The sequence below is a fragment of the Elephantulus edwardii genome, unplaced genomic scaffold (genome assembly GCF_000299155.1).
Source record: "Elephantulus edwardii isolate Elephantulus edwardi_28Jun2011 unplaced genomic scaffold, EleEdw1.0 scaffold00058, whole genome shotgun sequence".
NCBI classification, from domain to species: domain Eukaryota; kingdom Metazoa; phylum Chordata; class Mammalia; order Macroscelidea; family Macroscelididae; genus Elephantulus; species Elephantulus edwardii.
Genome location: NW_006399808.1, coordinates 986,000 through 999,125, shown reverse-complemented (window position 1 = coordinate 999,125; position 13,126 = coordinate 986,000). Strand labels below are relative to the sequence as shown.

Below are 13,126 nucleotides of genomic sequence, written 5' to 3'. Positions count from 1 at the left end.
AGTTAAGGTTGGAGCCCGGGGTGGGAGCCAGGTTCTGTGTCTACTCCACGCCTCGGGGCAGATGCCAGGGGCAAAGATCAAGCCTCTCCCTCTACTTTCTCAGTAAAACCGCTCTGCTTGAGGGCCTGGAAGTGGATCAGTACATGTGGGGGATCCTGAATGCCATCCAACAGTAAGTGGGGCTCCCTGGTGGGGAGAGGTTATATGTGCACCAGGGTGGGAGGTGGGAATGCCAGCCTGGTTTAGAAAACAGCTATAGTCCCCTTCCCCTGGGTGGCAAACGAACATTCCAAAGCACTGACTTCTCTGTCCACTATGGTGGCTTCTGGCCTGGGCGTGAATGCCTTTCCAGAAGGGCCCAAAGTTGGCTGGATGCACCCTGGTGGGAGGCTTTGGAACCAGGTGCTCCCGCTGCCTCCTGGTCTCTCATTGTTATGAAGTCAGACCTGCTCATAGCTGACCCTCCAGCAGGTTCCCAGGGCTATAAATAGCAGGGGTAGATTGCTCATCTTTCTCCCAGGGAGCTGCTCATGTATTTGAACCGTATGGCCTTTGGGTTGGCCGCACAGCTCCCTGCAGCCTATACCAGAGCTCCATCCATTTCTTAGCAGAGGCCTGAGGCACTGCCATGCCTCTGTCCTACCTGAGGTTCCATGAGAGGAAGGGAGTGGGCCTTAAGGGGTTGTCCTTTTGGAGGGTGTCTCCCTAAAGCTCCCCCATTACCTGCCTTGCCCCACAGCTCCGAGTTTGAGGAGGTCACCATCGACCCCACGTGCAGCTGGCGGCCAGTGCCCATTAAGTCAGACCTGCACATCAAGGACGACCCTGATGGCATCCCCTCCAAGCGCTTTAAGACCATGAGCCCTAGCCAGATGATCATGCCCAACGTCATGGAGATGATCGCGGCCCTGGGCCCTGGCCCGTCCCCCTACCCGCTCCCGCCGCCTCCTGGGGGCACCAGCTCCAGTGACTACAGCAGCCAAGGTGGGTGATGCTAGACAGGGTGGTCGGGGCAGCCCCAAGTGTCCGAAAGGACCCAGGTTTTGTGAGGAAGTAAAGGTAACAATCCCAGAGTTACTCCTGTGTCCCCAGCCTTGTGTGTGCAGTGGCCACTCAGCACCATTGTCCCCTCTTTACCCATCTGCCTCAGTACCTCTGGCCCTCTTGGTTGCAGCCCAGCCAGCTAGATGTGAGGGCAGGGCCACCCCAAAGCCAGCCTCTTGTCTCTGCATCCACTCATCTGCTTCCCACCTCCTTCATAGATCACTCCTTAACTCCTGATGTTGCTGGTACCAAGCTAGGGCATCGGGGCCTGCTAGAGCTTCTGGGGGTGGGAGGTAGCACTAACCCAACCCAGGAACCTGGAACCTTATTTCTTCCCTCTGTATTGCCTGCCCTGCCCCTTCCCTGTAACTCTCCCACCTGCCCAGGGAACTGCCCAGGCACACAGAGCTCTGTCATTTGGCTACTTCCATCACTGGCTCCCACTCCCACCCCCACCCATAGTTCCTAGAAAGCTCTCCACCCCACTCTCAAACCTAGGGTGATCTTGGGTCTCAGAACTTCTGGGGAGATAGAGGCCCCACATGTGCCGGGGATGACCCAGCCCTGACTCCAGTTGGCCAGCTGGCTGGTCCTCTCACCTCTTGCACAGCCACTTGGTGGAGGCATAGTGGCCAAGGGAGCCTGACAACTGGCTTCTTATGTCACCTTGGCCCAATTGAGCTTTCTGTGTAGACTGGGGTAGATCTGACCACCCCTGTAGCCGAGGTCTCACAGCTCTGAAAAGAGATAGTGAGTGGAGCAGCAGTAACAGCTGTGGGGTCCCGCTCAGCACATTAAACTTGTGTCTTCCTCCTTGCCCACCCTGTCCCCAGGAGGCCTCAAGCAGCCCCTGCCTGGGTGCAGAACACTTAGATTCTCCGAGCACACATTCCCATCCTTCTCCCGGGGCAGGGCAGACACCTCCTTCCTGCTAGGTGACCCCCCCTCTTCCCTGTGTCCTTTCCCAGGAAACAACTACCAAGGTCATGGCAACTTTGACTTCCCCCATGGGAACCCTGGTGGGACGTCCATGAACGACTTCATGCATGGGCCCCCCCAGCTCTCCCACCCCCCGGACATGCCCAACAACATGGCTGCGCTGGAGAAGCCTCTCAGCCACCCCATGCAGGAAACTGTGAGTACCTTCTCCCACCAGTGCCAGTCCCCCGCCACTCCCCAGGCCCCTTGGCCTACCTACCTTCCCCCCCGCCCCCGCCCCATCCAGGGCTATGTGTGATATCGATGCTCTCATTCCCTGCCAGGCTGAGTGAGGAATCCAGTTGAGTCTAGGGACTCTGAAAGAAGGAATGAAGGCCTGACTGAGGCCAGCTCATGGCCCAGCCCCTACTAGTGCCCTCAGACTCACCCTGTCTCACCTGGGACTTCCCTGCGCATGCACTTAGACAGGTCCCACTGCCTACTTTATGTACACAGATGTTAACACTTACTCAGCTACTTGAAATGTAGTTCCAAACCCAGGTGTGTATTTCCAAGGGGACTAGACGTTCAGGCTGTCACCTCCTGCAAAACGGCGGTGGCTAAGAAGGTTCGCCTGAGTTGCACAGCTCATCCTTTCTTATTTGTCAAAACATACCCTGTGCTGTACGAGACCCCTTTCCCATGGACCCAGCAGCGGGAGTAGCCAGGCTGTGCGCCCAGGAGGCATCTCAGGAGAGCTATAGGATTCTATCAGCTGAGCACACTTTTCCTGAGCTACCTGTGGCCAGGTGCAAGCAGGACAGCTGTAGGCTCACCCAGTGCAGCTCAGGCTCTTCCAGTGCTCGAGGGGAGGGAGGACCGCTGGGAGGAGCAAGGCTTGAAGGCCTGGAGTGATGCTTCACCATCAGAATGTGGCTTCTGCTGTTTCGCTGCTGGTCTGTCACCTCTAGAGGTGGAAGAGGAGTGGTCACTGGTGCCCTGGCAGTGGCTTTGGGTCAGTCACTGGTGGCCTGGCAGCAGCCGTGGGCCACAGCAGCACAGGAGAAGAATTTTAGAGGCCCTGGCAGTCAGTGGCGGAAGGTGGGTCACAGTGGGCTTGGTCCCTAATGCACTTTGTTCTCGTCAAGGGGTATGTGGCTGTCCCGTGCTCCACACCCCTGGCCCTGACTGCCCTGGCCCTGGCCAGAGCTTTCCTGGAAACCACAGCCACTCCATGCTCGGCGGGAATGCATAGTAATCAGAAAGGCTTTTTTTGAGCTTCCAAGAATACAGGATCAGAAAACTGGTTGTGTGTGCCTTTCCCCAAGTCTTTACAAGTGACTTGCTACTCCTTGGGGTTTCTGACTTGAGGGTACCTCACCCGGACCCCCTTCCCTAGCCCTGCTCTTCAGACCTTAGTATTTTGCACCCAGCAAACCTTCTGGCTACACACCCCAACATAGACACATCGTGCATCCTGCACCCTCGTGGGTCCCCACACAGGACCCACAAGAATGCCGGCTGTTTTCCTTCCTAGTCGCCCTCCTTCCCGTTAGTCCTGCTGCTGGGCTCTTGAGTTGACTTCAGAGCTTCTGGGGTGCTCCACAGCTATGCCTGTCCTTCCACCTTTCTGGGTTCTCACTAGGAAAGAGCTGGACCCACACATAGAAGGTGGAGGATGCTAAAATAAACCCCACTGTACTGCCCAGCTTGACAGCAGCTCCCACCTGGGCCTGGCAGGAGGGTGCCATGCACATACCAGCTCACTTACCAGCTGGCATATTCATGGTTGTATCGGCAGGTGGCCCCACAAACCCTTGCAGACCCTGCGGCCTTCTCTAGAGTAGAGGACTGGGCAGTCAGGAAGAATGCTGCCGGCTGTGGGTGCACGTAGGAAGCATCTGCCGGTGCCCAGCTTACAGAAGTGTGGGGCCAGGCCCTGGTGTCCACAGGCATGGCTGCGGGTCACAAGCTGGCTGCACACCAACATCTGGGTGGCCATTCCTCCAATTGCTCCTGCTCCTCCTTATTATGTGTCATGTGTGTGCAAAACCCCAGGAGTCCCAGACCCCATGGCTGTTTCATCATCCGCATGCTCAGGGCACTGTGCCCAGGGACCATGACGGGGAGGACTGTAACCTGTGTGCACTGGCCAGCCAAAGGAGCAGCTCTTTAGAGAGACAAGAGGGATGAGGAAGGGAGGTCTGGTGGCCTAGTGAAGGCGTGCGGTTCGGATCCACCAGATGCTCCGTTGGAAAAGGAGGGGAAATCTCCTGTGCCGGTCAGAACCAATTCGATGGTACACAGCAAGAAAGGAGAGGGATGAGGGACTGGGATGGGGAGAAAATTCTAGCTAACAGGTTGTCACTCTCCGAACTTGCAGAACAACAAAATCTAGATGTTTGATGTGCAGCCAGAGGACAAGAGGGTAGTGGACAACAAGGAACATTGGTCACCGTGCTGCCTTCTCTTGGAACTGAGGCCCTTGTCCAGTTAGAGTGGGGCTAAGGGTCTGACAGGGATACCTGGGGTGAGAATGGGCTTAGGTCTCTGGACACTTCATCCTCGCCTTTCTCTGAGGTCTAAAAGCAGACATACGAGCAGGCAGACTAGTCAGCCTTCCTCCATGCACCCCTCTGCCCACAGACATCCCCAAGTTTGAAAGGCCTGCCCACTGGTTTTAAATAGGGTGAGTCCTCTTGTGCTGTTTGCGGATCCCCAGCCTTGCCGAGATCCTTTAGAGGCCCTGGCATAAGGCACTCTGCCAAACCTTGTGGTTAAGGCTTATTGCTGATGGAAGCAGATACCAGAACCTGGTTTCACTCCTCCCCAGAGGCAGGAGACAGGGATTGTGCATTCACTCCTCCGGCACCTGAAGGAGCCCACCTGCCCAGCACCCTCCAGGACAGGATAGGGAGCCCCTGCCTGGGCCAGGCCCCTTGAGAGGGCTGTGCACTGCCCCCTGCTGTGTGTCATGTCTGCTGTCTGCTGCCCAGCCCTGGGTCTGCGGCCTGCTGCTGGCTGTGCCGCCTCCGTGCACTCTGGACCCGACCTTGGCCTTCTCCGTTCACCTGCTCCCATGCTCCAGGGTGCTGGTGTCTGAGTCAGGCAGAGGGGCCCAGCCCGTTCACCATGTCTGTGCCTGTCTCCAAGTCCCCTCCTCCCTCCCTACTCTCCCTGCTTCTGCTCCCTCCCTGTGGATGGGTTTTGGGGAGGGCCGTTTTCGTTTCTCTGCAGAAAACATTCCACTTGTAAAGGGGTGGCTTTGTGTTGGGTTTTTGTTTTCTTGATTTGGTTTTCATTTCACCAGGCATCTCGTCGCTGTACCTGGTCACCTCACTTTTCTTTTCTCCTGCTCTCTCGTCCTCCACAGATCCCCCACGCTGGCAGCTCTGACCAGCCCCATCCCTCCATTCAGCAAGGCTTGCACGTACCACACCCCAGCAGCCAGGCAGGGCCTCCATTACATCACAGCGGGGCTCCTCCTTCCCAGCCACCCCGGCAACCACCACAGGCCGCTCCCAGCAACCATCCACACAGTGACCTGACCTTTAACCCCTCCTCAGCCTTAGAGGGTCAGGCCGGAGCGCAGGGAGCGTCCGACATGCCGGAGCCTTCGCTGGATGTAAGTTGGGGTCACCACTGGCCTTGGCCTGGGGCTAGGCTTGGCACGGGACCTGCTCATGACAAGGGAGGGGTGGTGAGGGCAAGAGGCCCTGCAGCCTGCCCCAGGGCGTGGGTGGGCAGCAGCCAGCCTGTCCAGCTCCAGAGCCAGCCCTTTCCTTAGGGAGATGCCCCCGAGTGTTCCAGTGTTAGTGCCCCCTCCTCCACATGACAGCCCCTACCCCCATTGGGCCTTGTGGCCATGTGCTGACCACCAGCTATTCCTCCTTCTCCCAAGCCCCCACAGACCCTAGCCTGAGGTTGTGAGGCTACACGGGAGGGCCCATGTCCTTGCCCACCCTCTCCCCTCCCTCCCTTCCCCCTTTGTTGAGCTTGCTGTCTCTGTGTCCCCAGGGGGCAGAGCTGGAGTGGGAGGGTACCCCATCTGTCTGTCTGTCTGTCTCCAGTGTTCTGGTCCGTGCCTTGCCCATGCCCTGTTGCTTCTGCTTGCTTCATGGCTCACAGAAGGCTCTCAGGGGTGAGGGAAGCCACAGTGGGGGTGGCCTCGGGCCATGGCCAGCAGAAGTGGAGTCGTGGGCAGCTTAAGATTCAGGGCTCTCCTACCTTGAAGGCTGAATATTCTCAAATTGGAGCAAGGCCAGCGCTGGCCAGGAAGGAACTTGCCCATCCCTGCCTCCCCATTCCCTTGTGTTCCTGGAGCCAGGGGTCTTGTGCCCTGGCTTCTCTCCTACCCACCCATCAGTCATTGCTCCTCATACCCGCCCTGCTGTGTGTGTCTCAGGTGTGTCAGGGCTTCTCCATGAATAGGACTCCCCTGATCATGTAGCCCTCTCACCGCTCCTCCCCCGACTCCTCCCCAAACCCCCCACCAGCACGGGTGTTGCCGAAGAACCCTGAGAGCAGGGCAGCTTTTTCTTCAGGTCAGCAGCAGGAAATGCTATTAGCCTGGCCCTGTGCTGCTGAGCCGAGGCCTCCTGAGATGGGTCCAAGGCATGAAAGCCAACGGGGTTCACCCCTCGGTCCCTGCCCATTGGCGGTTCTCCTCCAGTCTTCCTAGCAGCCTCTTTCCTCATGACACATGTGCCTCCCCTACCATGGAGACCCCCATGGCAGGACCTAAGGGGTGCAAAGGAATAGCTGAACAAGAGGAAATCCCTTAAGCTTCTCATGGGCCTTCTGTGTTGGGGTCAGAGGGGAGCACCTGAGGTAGTACCTGAGAAGGGCGTGTCTAGTTCAGGTGTCTCAGCTGGAGCAGTGAAGCCCTTAACTCCAGCTCATGTGAGAGTGTCTCACAGGCCAGCTGGGCTTTGGGGACTTGGTCTCTCTTTCAGGCCAGAACCCTCGTAGTCAGGGACAGGGAAATGTCCAGCCTGGTTTGCCCGTGTCTTCCTCATCTAAGTTAGCCTTTCTAGCAGTAGCTCACCTGTGTATCTGTACGTCTCTTTTTCAGCTCCTTCCAGAACTCACAAACCCTGATGAGCTCCTCTCGTACCTGGACCCCCCTGACCTGCCGAGCAATAGTAACGATGACCTTCTGTCCCTCTTTGAGAACAACTGAAGGCCACACCTCTCAGGCCAGCCCATCACTCTGCCTCCTTCCCCATCTGCCCTTGCACTTTCCACCTGGAAGCCGGGCCTCTGCACCACCCTCACCTGCACCTTGGGCTCAGGGTGGGAGCTCTTCCCTTCTGCAGAACGAGGGGCTGGGGGAGCACTGGGAAGTTTGAGGCCCATCCCCAGAGCAGCAGGCCCCAAAGAAGGACCCCTGACAAGGAAGACCCAGTGAGGAAGACGGATAAAGCCAGTTTTCCGGCTCCTCCACCAACTCCAGACAGCCTGCCAGTGCCCCGTGCTCTTCCACTCTTCGAACTCTAACTCTCTGCTGCTTGGCCCCAGCCTCCTGCTGAGTGACTGAAACCTGCAAGAAGGCCCTTGAGGTACAGGCTACCTTGACCTTGACCCCGAAGAGCAGTGACAATTGGCGGCAGTGAGAACGGCCCACACACCACCGAAAAGCACAAACCTCTCTCAGGGGCTGGGGGTTGCCACTTGTACCCCCAAGCTCTAAGCCAATTCACCCTGTAAACACCCTCGCTCAGCAGAAAAAAAAAGACAATATTTTGTGGTTGAGAGAGTCTGCCATTCCTGCTTAGTACTGTGAGCAACAGGGCTGGTGTGTGACCTATCCTGGCTCCCAGCCCTCCCAACACAGACCACAGCCCAGCCTTGCAGGCAGAGCCCAGTTGACACAACTGTGCTCTCAGCCGAGGGTGGGCATGGACGTGCTGGACGCAAAGGAGGGCAGCAACTTGTAATTGTGCTCTTCAGCACTCCCTATTTTTTTAAAGAACACACAATCACGGTTATTCAGTCATCTGGAGAAGTGTGTTGGACTTGGACAGAAATTAAGTCATTTCTCCCCGTGTTCACTTCCCTTGCTCGTGTTTGCACCCATCTCTCCAGACTGTTACGTAGGATGTCCACTCCTCTCTGTCCTGATCATGCCTGTCCAGCCAGGTGGCCAGATGGGGATCCAGAAAGGCAGGAGCAGTGTGGCTTGCAGCCGAGATCCTTGTGCTCAAGGCTGCCCCAGCTCAGGCAGTCCATTGTCGCATGGGCAGGGATGGACCTGTGTGCATCATGTGTTTCTAAGGCTGCCTCCTGCCCACGCCCACCTACCAGCCTCTCCATCCCTCTGTCCCTCTCACCACAAGCTCTCCCCAGGCTCCTGCTGACTCAGACAGAGCGGCCTTGAGTCTGTCCACTCTTCTCCATCAAGCTGCATGCTCTCTGGCCAGCTGGTCCCTGGGCATTCGTTCTGTTCCAGGATCATCTTAATGCCCCTCTGCCATGTGGCCTGTGGTGATGCTGAGCCGTCTGGTCACTTGAGTCATCGCTGTAAAATGTTTGCGTCCTTCTCTGCTGCTGCCTGAGCCCCTCACCCCATCTCCTCACCCTCCTGTCTGGTGGCTGATGGCCACTCTGCACTCCACAGTGGACTTGACTGAAACGGTAACCCTGATTGTGGACTTCCAGTCACTGTCCCAGACCCAGACGGCACAAGATTCTCTGTCGAAAAGCTGCCATTTACCCCCTTTTTCCTTTGTTCCCTTGTCAAGGTTTTTCAAATGGCGTGTTGTTCAGTATGCAAACCAATTATTTTAAGAATCGCTTTTGTAAATATCTTTGTGAATATTTTAGTATCGTCTTTGATAATACTCGACATTTTCATGACCTGATTATAGCCTTTGCTGATGTTTTTAAAATGTCTTGACTCAACAACAAAGATCGAGTCTTTTTTAAAAAAACAAAAACAAAAACAAAAAAGCAATCAGGGCTATTTGTACAGTTGAAGGAATGACGACAGCGAGTGCCTGTGCTTGGAGCCGAAGACCAACAGCCCACTGTGTGTACCCAGCCCCAGGCAACTGGTGGGGACAGTGCCAGGCAGTGTGTGGCCATCCTTGCCCAGTGCTCATTAGTCCTGGGAGGGCTGGCATTTGGCCACGTGCTGGCCAAACATCTGGAAATACACTCCAGGGGGCCTTTCAGAAGCCCCCTCGGAGGTGCACCTGCGTCCTGCCTCATACTTTGCCCCAGGAAGTCTGGAGGCTCTGGTTCCTGCTGGGGTGTCTCCAGACTGCTCACCAGTCTGTCCACAGTTGTCTAGTGTCGAGGACAATACTGGTCCCTCCGTTTGGGACCAACCACCTCTCAGCCTTCCCTGATGAAAAGGAGGGCCCAACACCTGAGGCTGCTTCCTGAATCCCGTCCCAAGTAAACCTCCACCAGCAAATTCCGCGAACTCTCCCCCTGGCTGGCTCAGCTCCCATGTGCCTGTACCTCCTCTCCACAGGGATTTTGGAGCCGAGTCCAGCAGTGTGAGGGGGTCGTGCGGGCACCCCAGAGACTGGCAAGAGCCCTAGGTCCTGACAGGTGAAGACATCCCAAAGCAGAGGCAGTTCTAGACTCCAGGGAGCTCTGTCCCTGACTCCTTGTGGATGACTATTGGAGCCATAAGTAACCTCAACAAAAACGAGGCCTCAGCAAGCCACTTTTCCATGGTCAACCTCTACCGAGCCATAGGCAGGACTCAGCTGCCACTCCATGCACAGCCGGGCGGGTGGCGGGCAGGTGGCAGGCCCAAGTACAGGCAGTCACCCCCTATTTTCCTGGTTTGAAGCTTTATCTGTGTGTCATGTTCTCTGTAGCCATTTTATTTCTAAAGAATTTCTAATTTCACAAAAGCCCAGATCCCCCAGAGAGCTCCTCTTCAGCTCCCTCGGGCCCCCACCGTGACCCATCCTGACATGGCAGTGTCAGCAGCAGCGACTCAAGGGACGTGTGTACATATGTAAATGAGAAATAGAGACATGTTAACAGATGCATTCATTTCCCTCGGAATGTGTATCGGTTTTTATTTTATAAAATCGCAAAAAAAAAAAAAAAGGCTTGGAACTCCATCTCGAGTGGAAGAAAGTAGGTCCTGTTCGTTAGCGTCTGTGGGGTCCGCGTCTGTCTCACTGTAATATACTCTGAGCCTGTGTGGAAAGCAGTTTTTTGTTCTGTTTTGTTTTTATTTTACCTATGTGTAATATTTAGCTTCAGTGTACTAGTCCTCCCACCTGTGTATTTTTAGGGTGCTATGGGGAAAAAAAATGAAGAGAACGGGGATTTCAAGAGAAAATTGTAACCAAATTCATACTTTGTATAATTTTTGATATCATGATCACAGGTGATTCGCACATACACATACCGACACCCTCACAAATACAGTCTGAAGTGTCTCCCGCAAAAAGCCACCATTGTCCTTGCGCATCGTATGTACAATGCAATCATTTCATATTTTCAACTGGTCAGAAACTAATTGTGATTTTTAGTCTTGCAAAGCTGTATGTAGTTAGATGATGTGACAACCTTTAATATTTATCTAATAAATATGTATTCAGATGAAACCTGTATATTAGGTGTTCATGTGGTTATTTTGTATTTAAAGATCAAATTATTTGACTATTGCTAGGCATTTCTATACTCTGTTGTAACACTGAGGTATCTCATTTGCCCATGTTAATTTTTTTCTAAATAAATTGACGAAAATGAAGGCTTGACGGATTAGCTATTTTGTGATTGTTGAGGAGTGGTTTGGGTTTATTTTGTTTGTTTTTAAAACACCTCGATGCCACCCTCCTGAACATACGCAAGCAAGTGGTCTGGGTGTTGAGCTGGGGAGCCCCCGGCCAGGAAGAGGCCCTGAGAACCGGTGACAGGTGAGGCAGTTGGAGCCAGATGCCTTCAAAGCTGTTCCTTCTAGCAGCCTGTCTCCGTCCAGCAGGCCTTGCTCCTGAACAGGGTGGGCCAGGCCTATGGGAGTCCTGGGGCCCTGGGGCCCATGTGGCTCAGGGAGAGTGTGCATGATGCTGATCTCTCAGAGTGAGACGGATTGTTTCGGATTTGAGAGGAGTCTGTTCCTGAAAGCTGCTGAGACTCAGAGCTCTAAGAAGAACGGATCCCAGCTAGAAACAAGTGTGGATGAACAAAGAAGAGGGAGTGCTGTGCCCTGTGCAAGGGGAGGTTTCTGAGACATGGGCTCTGCCCTCCTAGAACCCCTATTTGGCCATGGTCCTTACAATCCAGTACCCACCCTGTGTCTCCTGTTTAAGTTCCAGAGGTGAGAACCAGTCTGTAACTTCTAGCTGCCAATCATTGTTCCTCCTCCTAGCTCTGGATGCTGTTTACCACGACCTGTCCCTTCAGCAGGGGCCATGTGTGAGGGCAGGTCCAAAGCAGGTGGAGCCTGGGCAGACACCTGGGCACTGCACCGTGTTTTCACAGCAGTATGAAAGGTGGGGTGACTGGGGGCCGCGTGTGCCCAGGAAACCAGGATCAACATTGATCCCTGGGGTGAGGTATCTGGAAGCCCCGCTTCACTCCCCTACCTGAGGGAAGTGTCTAAGGCAGTCTTTGATCTTTTGCAGAATGTTTTAAGTCCTTTTCACTTTCAGCAAGCAAGGTTGTGTGATCTGCATAATGCAGGTTGCTAATGAGTCTTCTTCCAATCCTAATATCACACAGTCTTCTTTTTGTAGTGAATAAATATAGAACAAGGATAAAACCATGACACACGCCTTTCCTGATTTGAACCATGCAGTGTTCCCTTGTTCTGTTCAGATAGCAGCTTCTTGTATAGATTTCCTACGAGCACCACTAACTGTTCTGGGATTCCCACTCTTCTCAATGTTAGCCATAGCTTGTTATGAGCTACACAGTCAAATCCTTTTGCATAGCCAGTAAAACACATAGGAATATCTTTCTGGTACTCTCTGCTTTCAGTAATGATATCCCTCATGCACAGCCTCTTCAGAATCAATGAGACTAGAGACTCAGATATATGTCTTGCCACAAACTTAAGTGGCCCAGTAACACTCTCCTAGCAGCATCCCAAAACCTTATGCTCAAAGCAAGAAGCATGGATTTAGAGTGAGCGGCTTTGTGGGGAGGAGTGAGAGAGGGTCCATGGGCTAGAGGTATGAAGATGTGGTCCCTTATGTGTGGAAACTGAGTAGAGAGAAAGGATTGAACTTTTAGTTCCTGGATCTGGCATTCCCCTGGGCTTCTAGGATGGATCAGGCTGCAGAGTTCGCTGAAGTGGAAGAGTGAGCCTCGGTGTTGCCAAGAAGATTTGCTTTTTATTGTGAATTTAGGGGAGCGTTCTGCCCTTCTTCCCCCATTCTCATACTCCTGCCCACTTCCGGGTTCTAAGGCCACAGCATTTAAATTTTTTCCATTTTTAACCACATGTAAGAATTTTATCTCATAATTCAGCCAGTAACAACAACAAAACTGTCATATCATCCTGATCCTCACAGTGGGGTCTGGATACTTTTTACTTCATTCCTTTTATTTCTTCAGAAGTACTGGGATCAGTCCTTTGAAGCTAGTGGAGCTTGAGCAGACACTGCCATCAGGCAACAGAGCACTAAGGGGGTGTGTCGGAAGTACTGGATCCTGGCTCTTCTGCGCTTTCTCTGGCTAGACCCTCTTTGTTTCTCCATGAGGTGGGGTGTTAAATTGGTAAAGTGCCATCAGATAGTGTCTCTCGACTGGCACACCCATCTCATAGCTTCTGAGTGTTGACTGTCACAGCTCCCAGCTGCCCTTTCTCCAAAGAATCATCTTCAGCAAACAGGACATCCTTTGTAGGAGACTACTCACCTCTCCAACTCTGACACACAGCCTGGACGGACAGGCCACAGCCAGACTGACCAAAAGATGCAAAGGAGCATCTCTGTGCTGTGATGTGAGTACCACTCCAGAGCCCTCTCCCTGGGCCAAGTCTGCGTCAGCCTTTACTCAAGCCATCTCCTCAACTCTATTATGCTTAAATCTCTGTCCTGGTCTCTTCTGGAGTATTTCCTCAATAAATCCTGAGACTCTGAATGTTCATCTCTGGATCTGCTTCTCAGGAACCTGACCTGAGACAGTGAAAGCTAGGTGAGGTCCTGGAGGCCATCTCTAAGGATAGGAAGCCAGCAATGGATGG

At 53.9% G+C, this 13,126-nt stretch overlaps 1 protein-coding gene across 1 annotated transcript in view; it reads left to right on the top strand.

Annotated features, from left to right (window-relative positions):
* The window catches only part of ZMIZ1 (zinc finger, MIZ-type containing 1), a 118,727-nt gene extending 111,429 nt beyond the window's left edge, over positions 1-7,298 (top strand). The window contains exons 17-21 of the mRNA XM_006887471.1: positions 104-172; positions 740-984; positions 2,013-2,179; positions 5,336-5,587; positions 7,037-7,298. Of these exons, the coding sequence (XP_006887533.1) occupies positions 104-172; positions 740-984; positions 2,013-2,179; positions 5,336-5,587; positions 7,037-7,144 (841 nt within the window). The 3' untranslated portion in view covers positions 7,145-7,298. The remainder of the gene's footprint in view (positions 1-103; positions 173-739; positions 985-2,012; positions 2,180-5,335; positions 5,588-7,036) is intronic.
* The last annotated feature ends 5,828 nt before the right edge of the window (positions 7,299-13,126 follow it).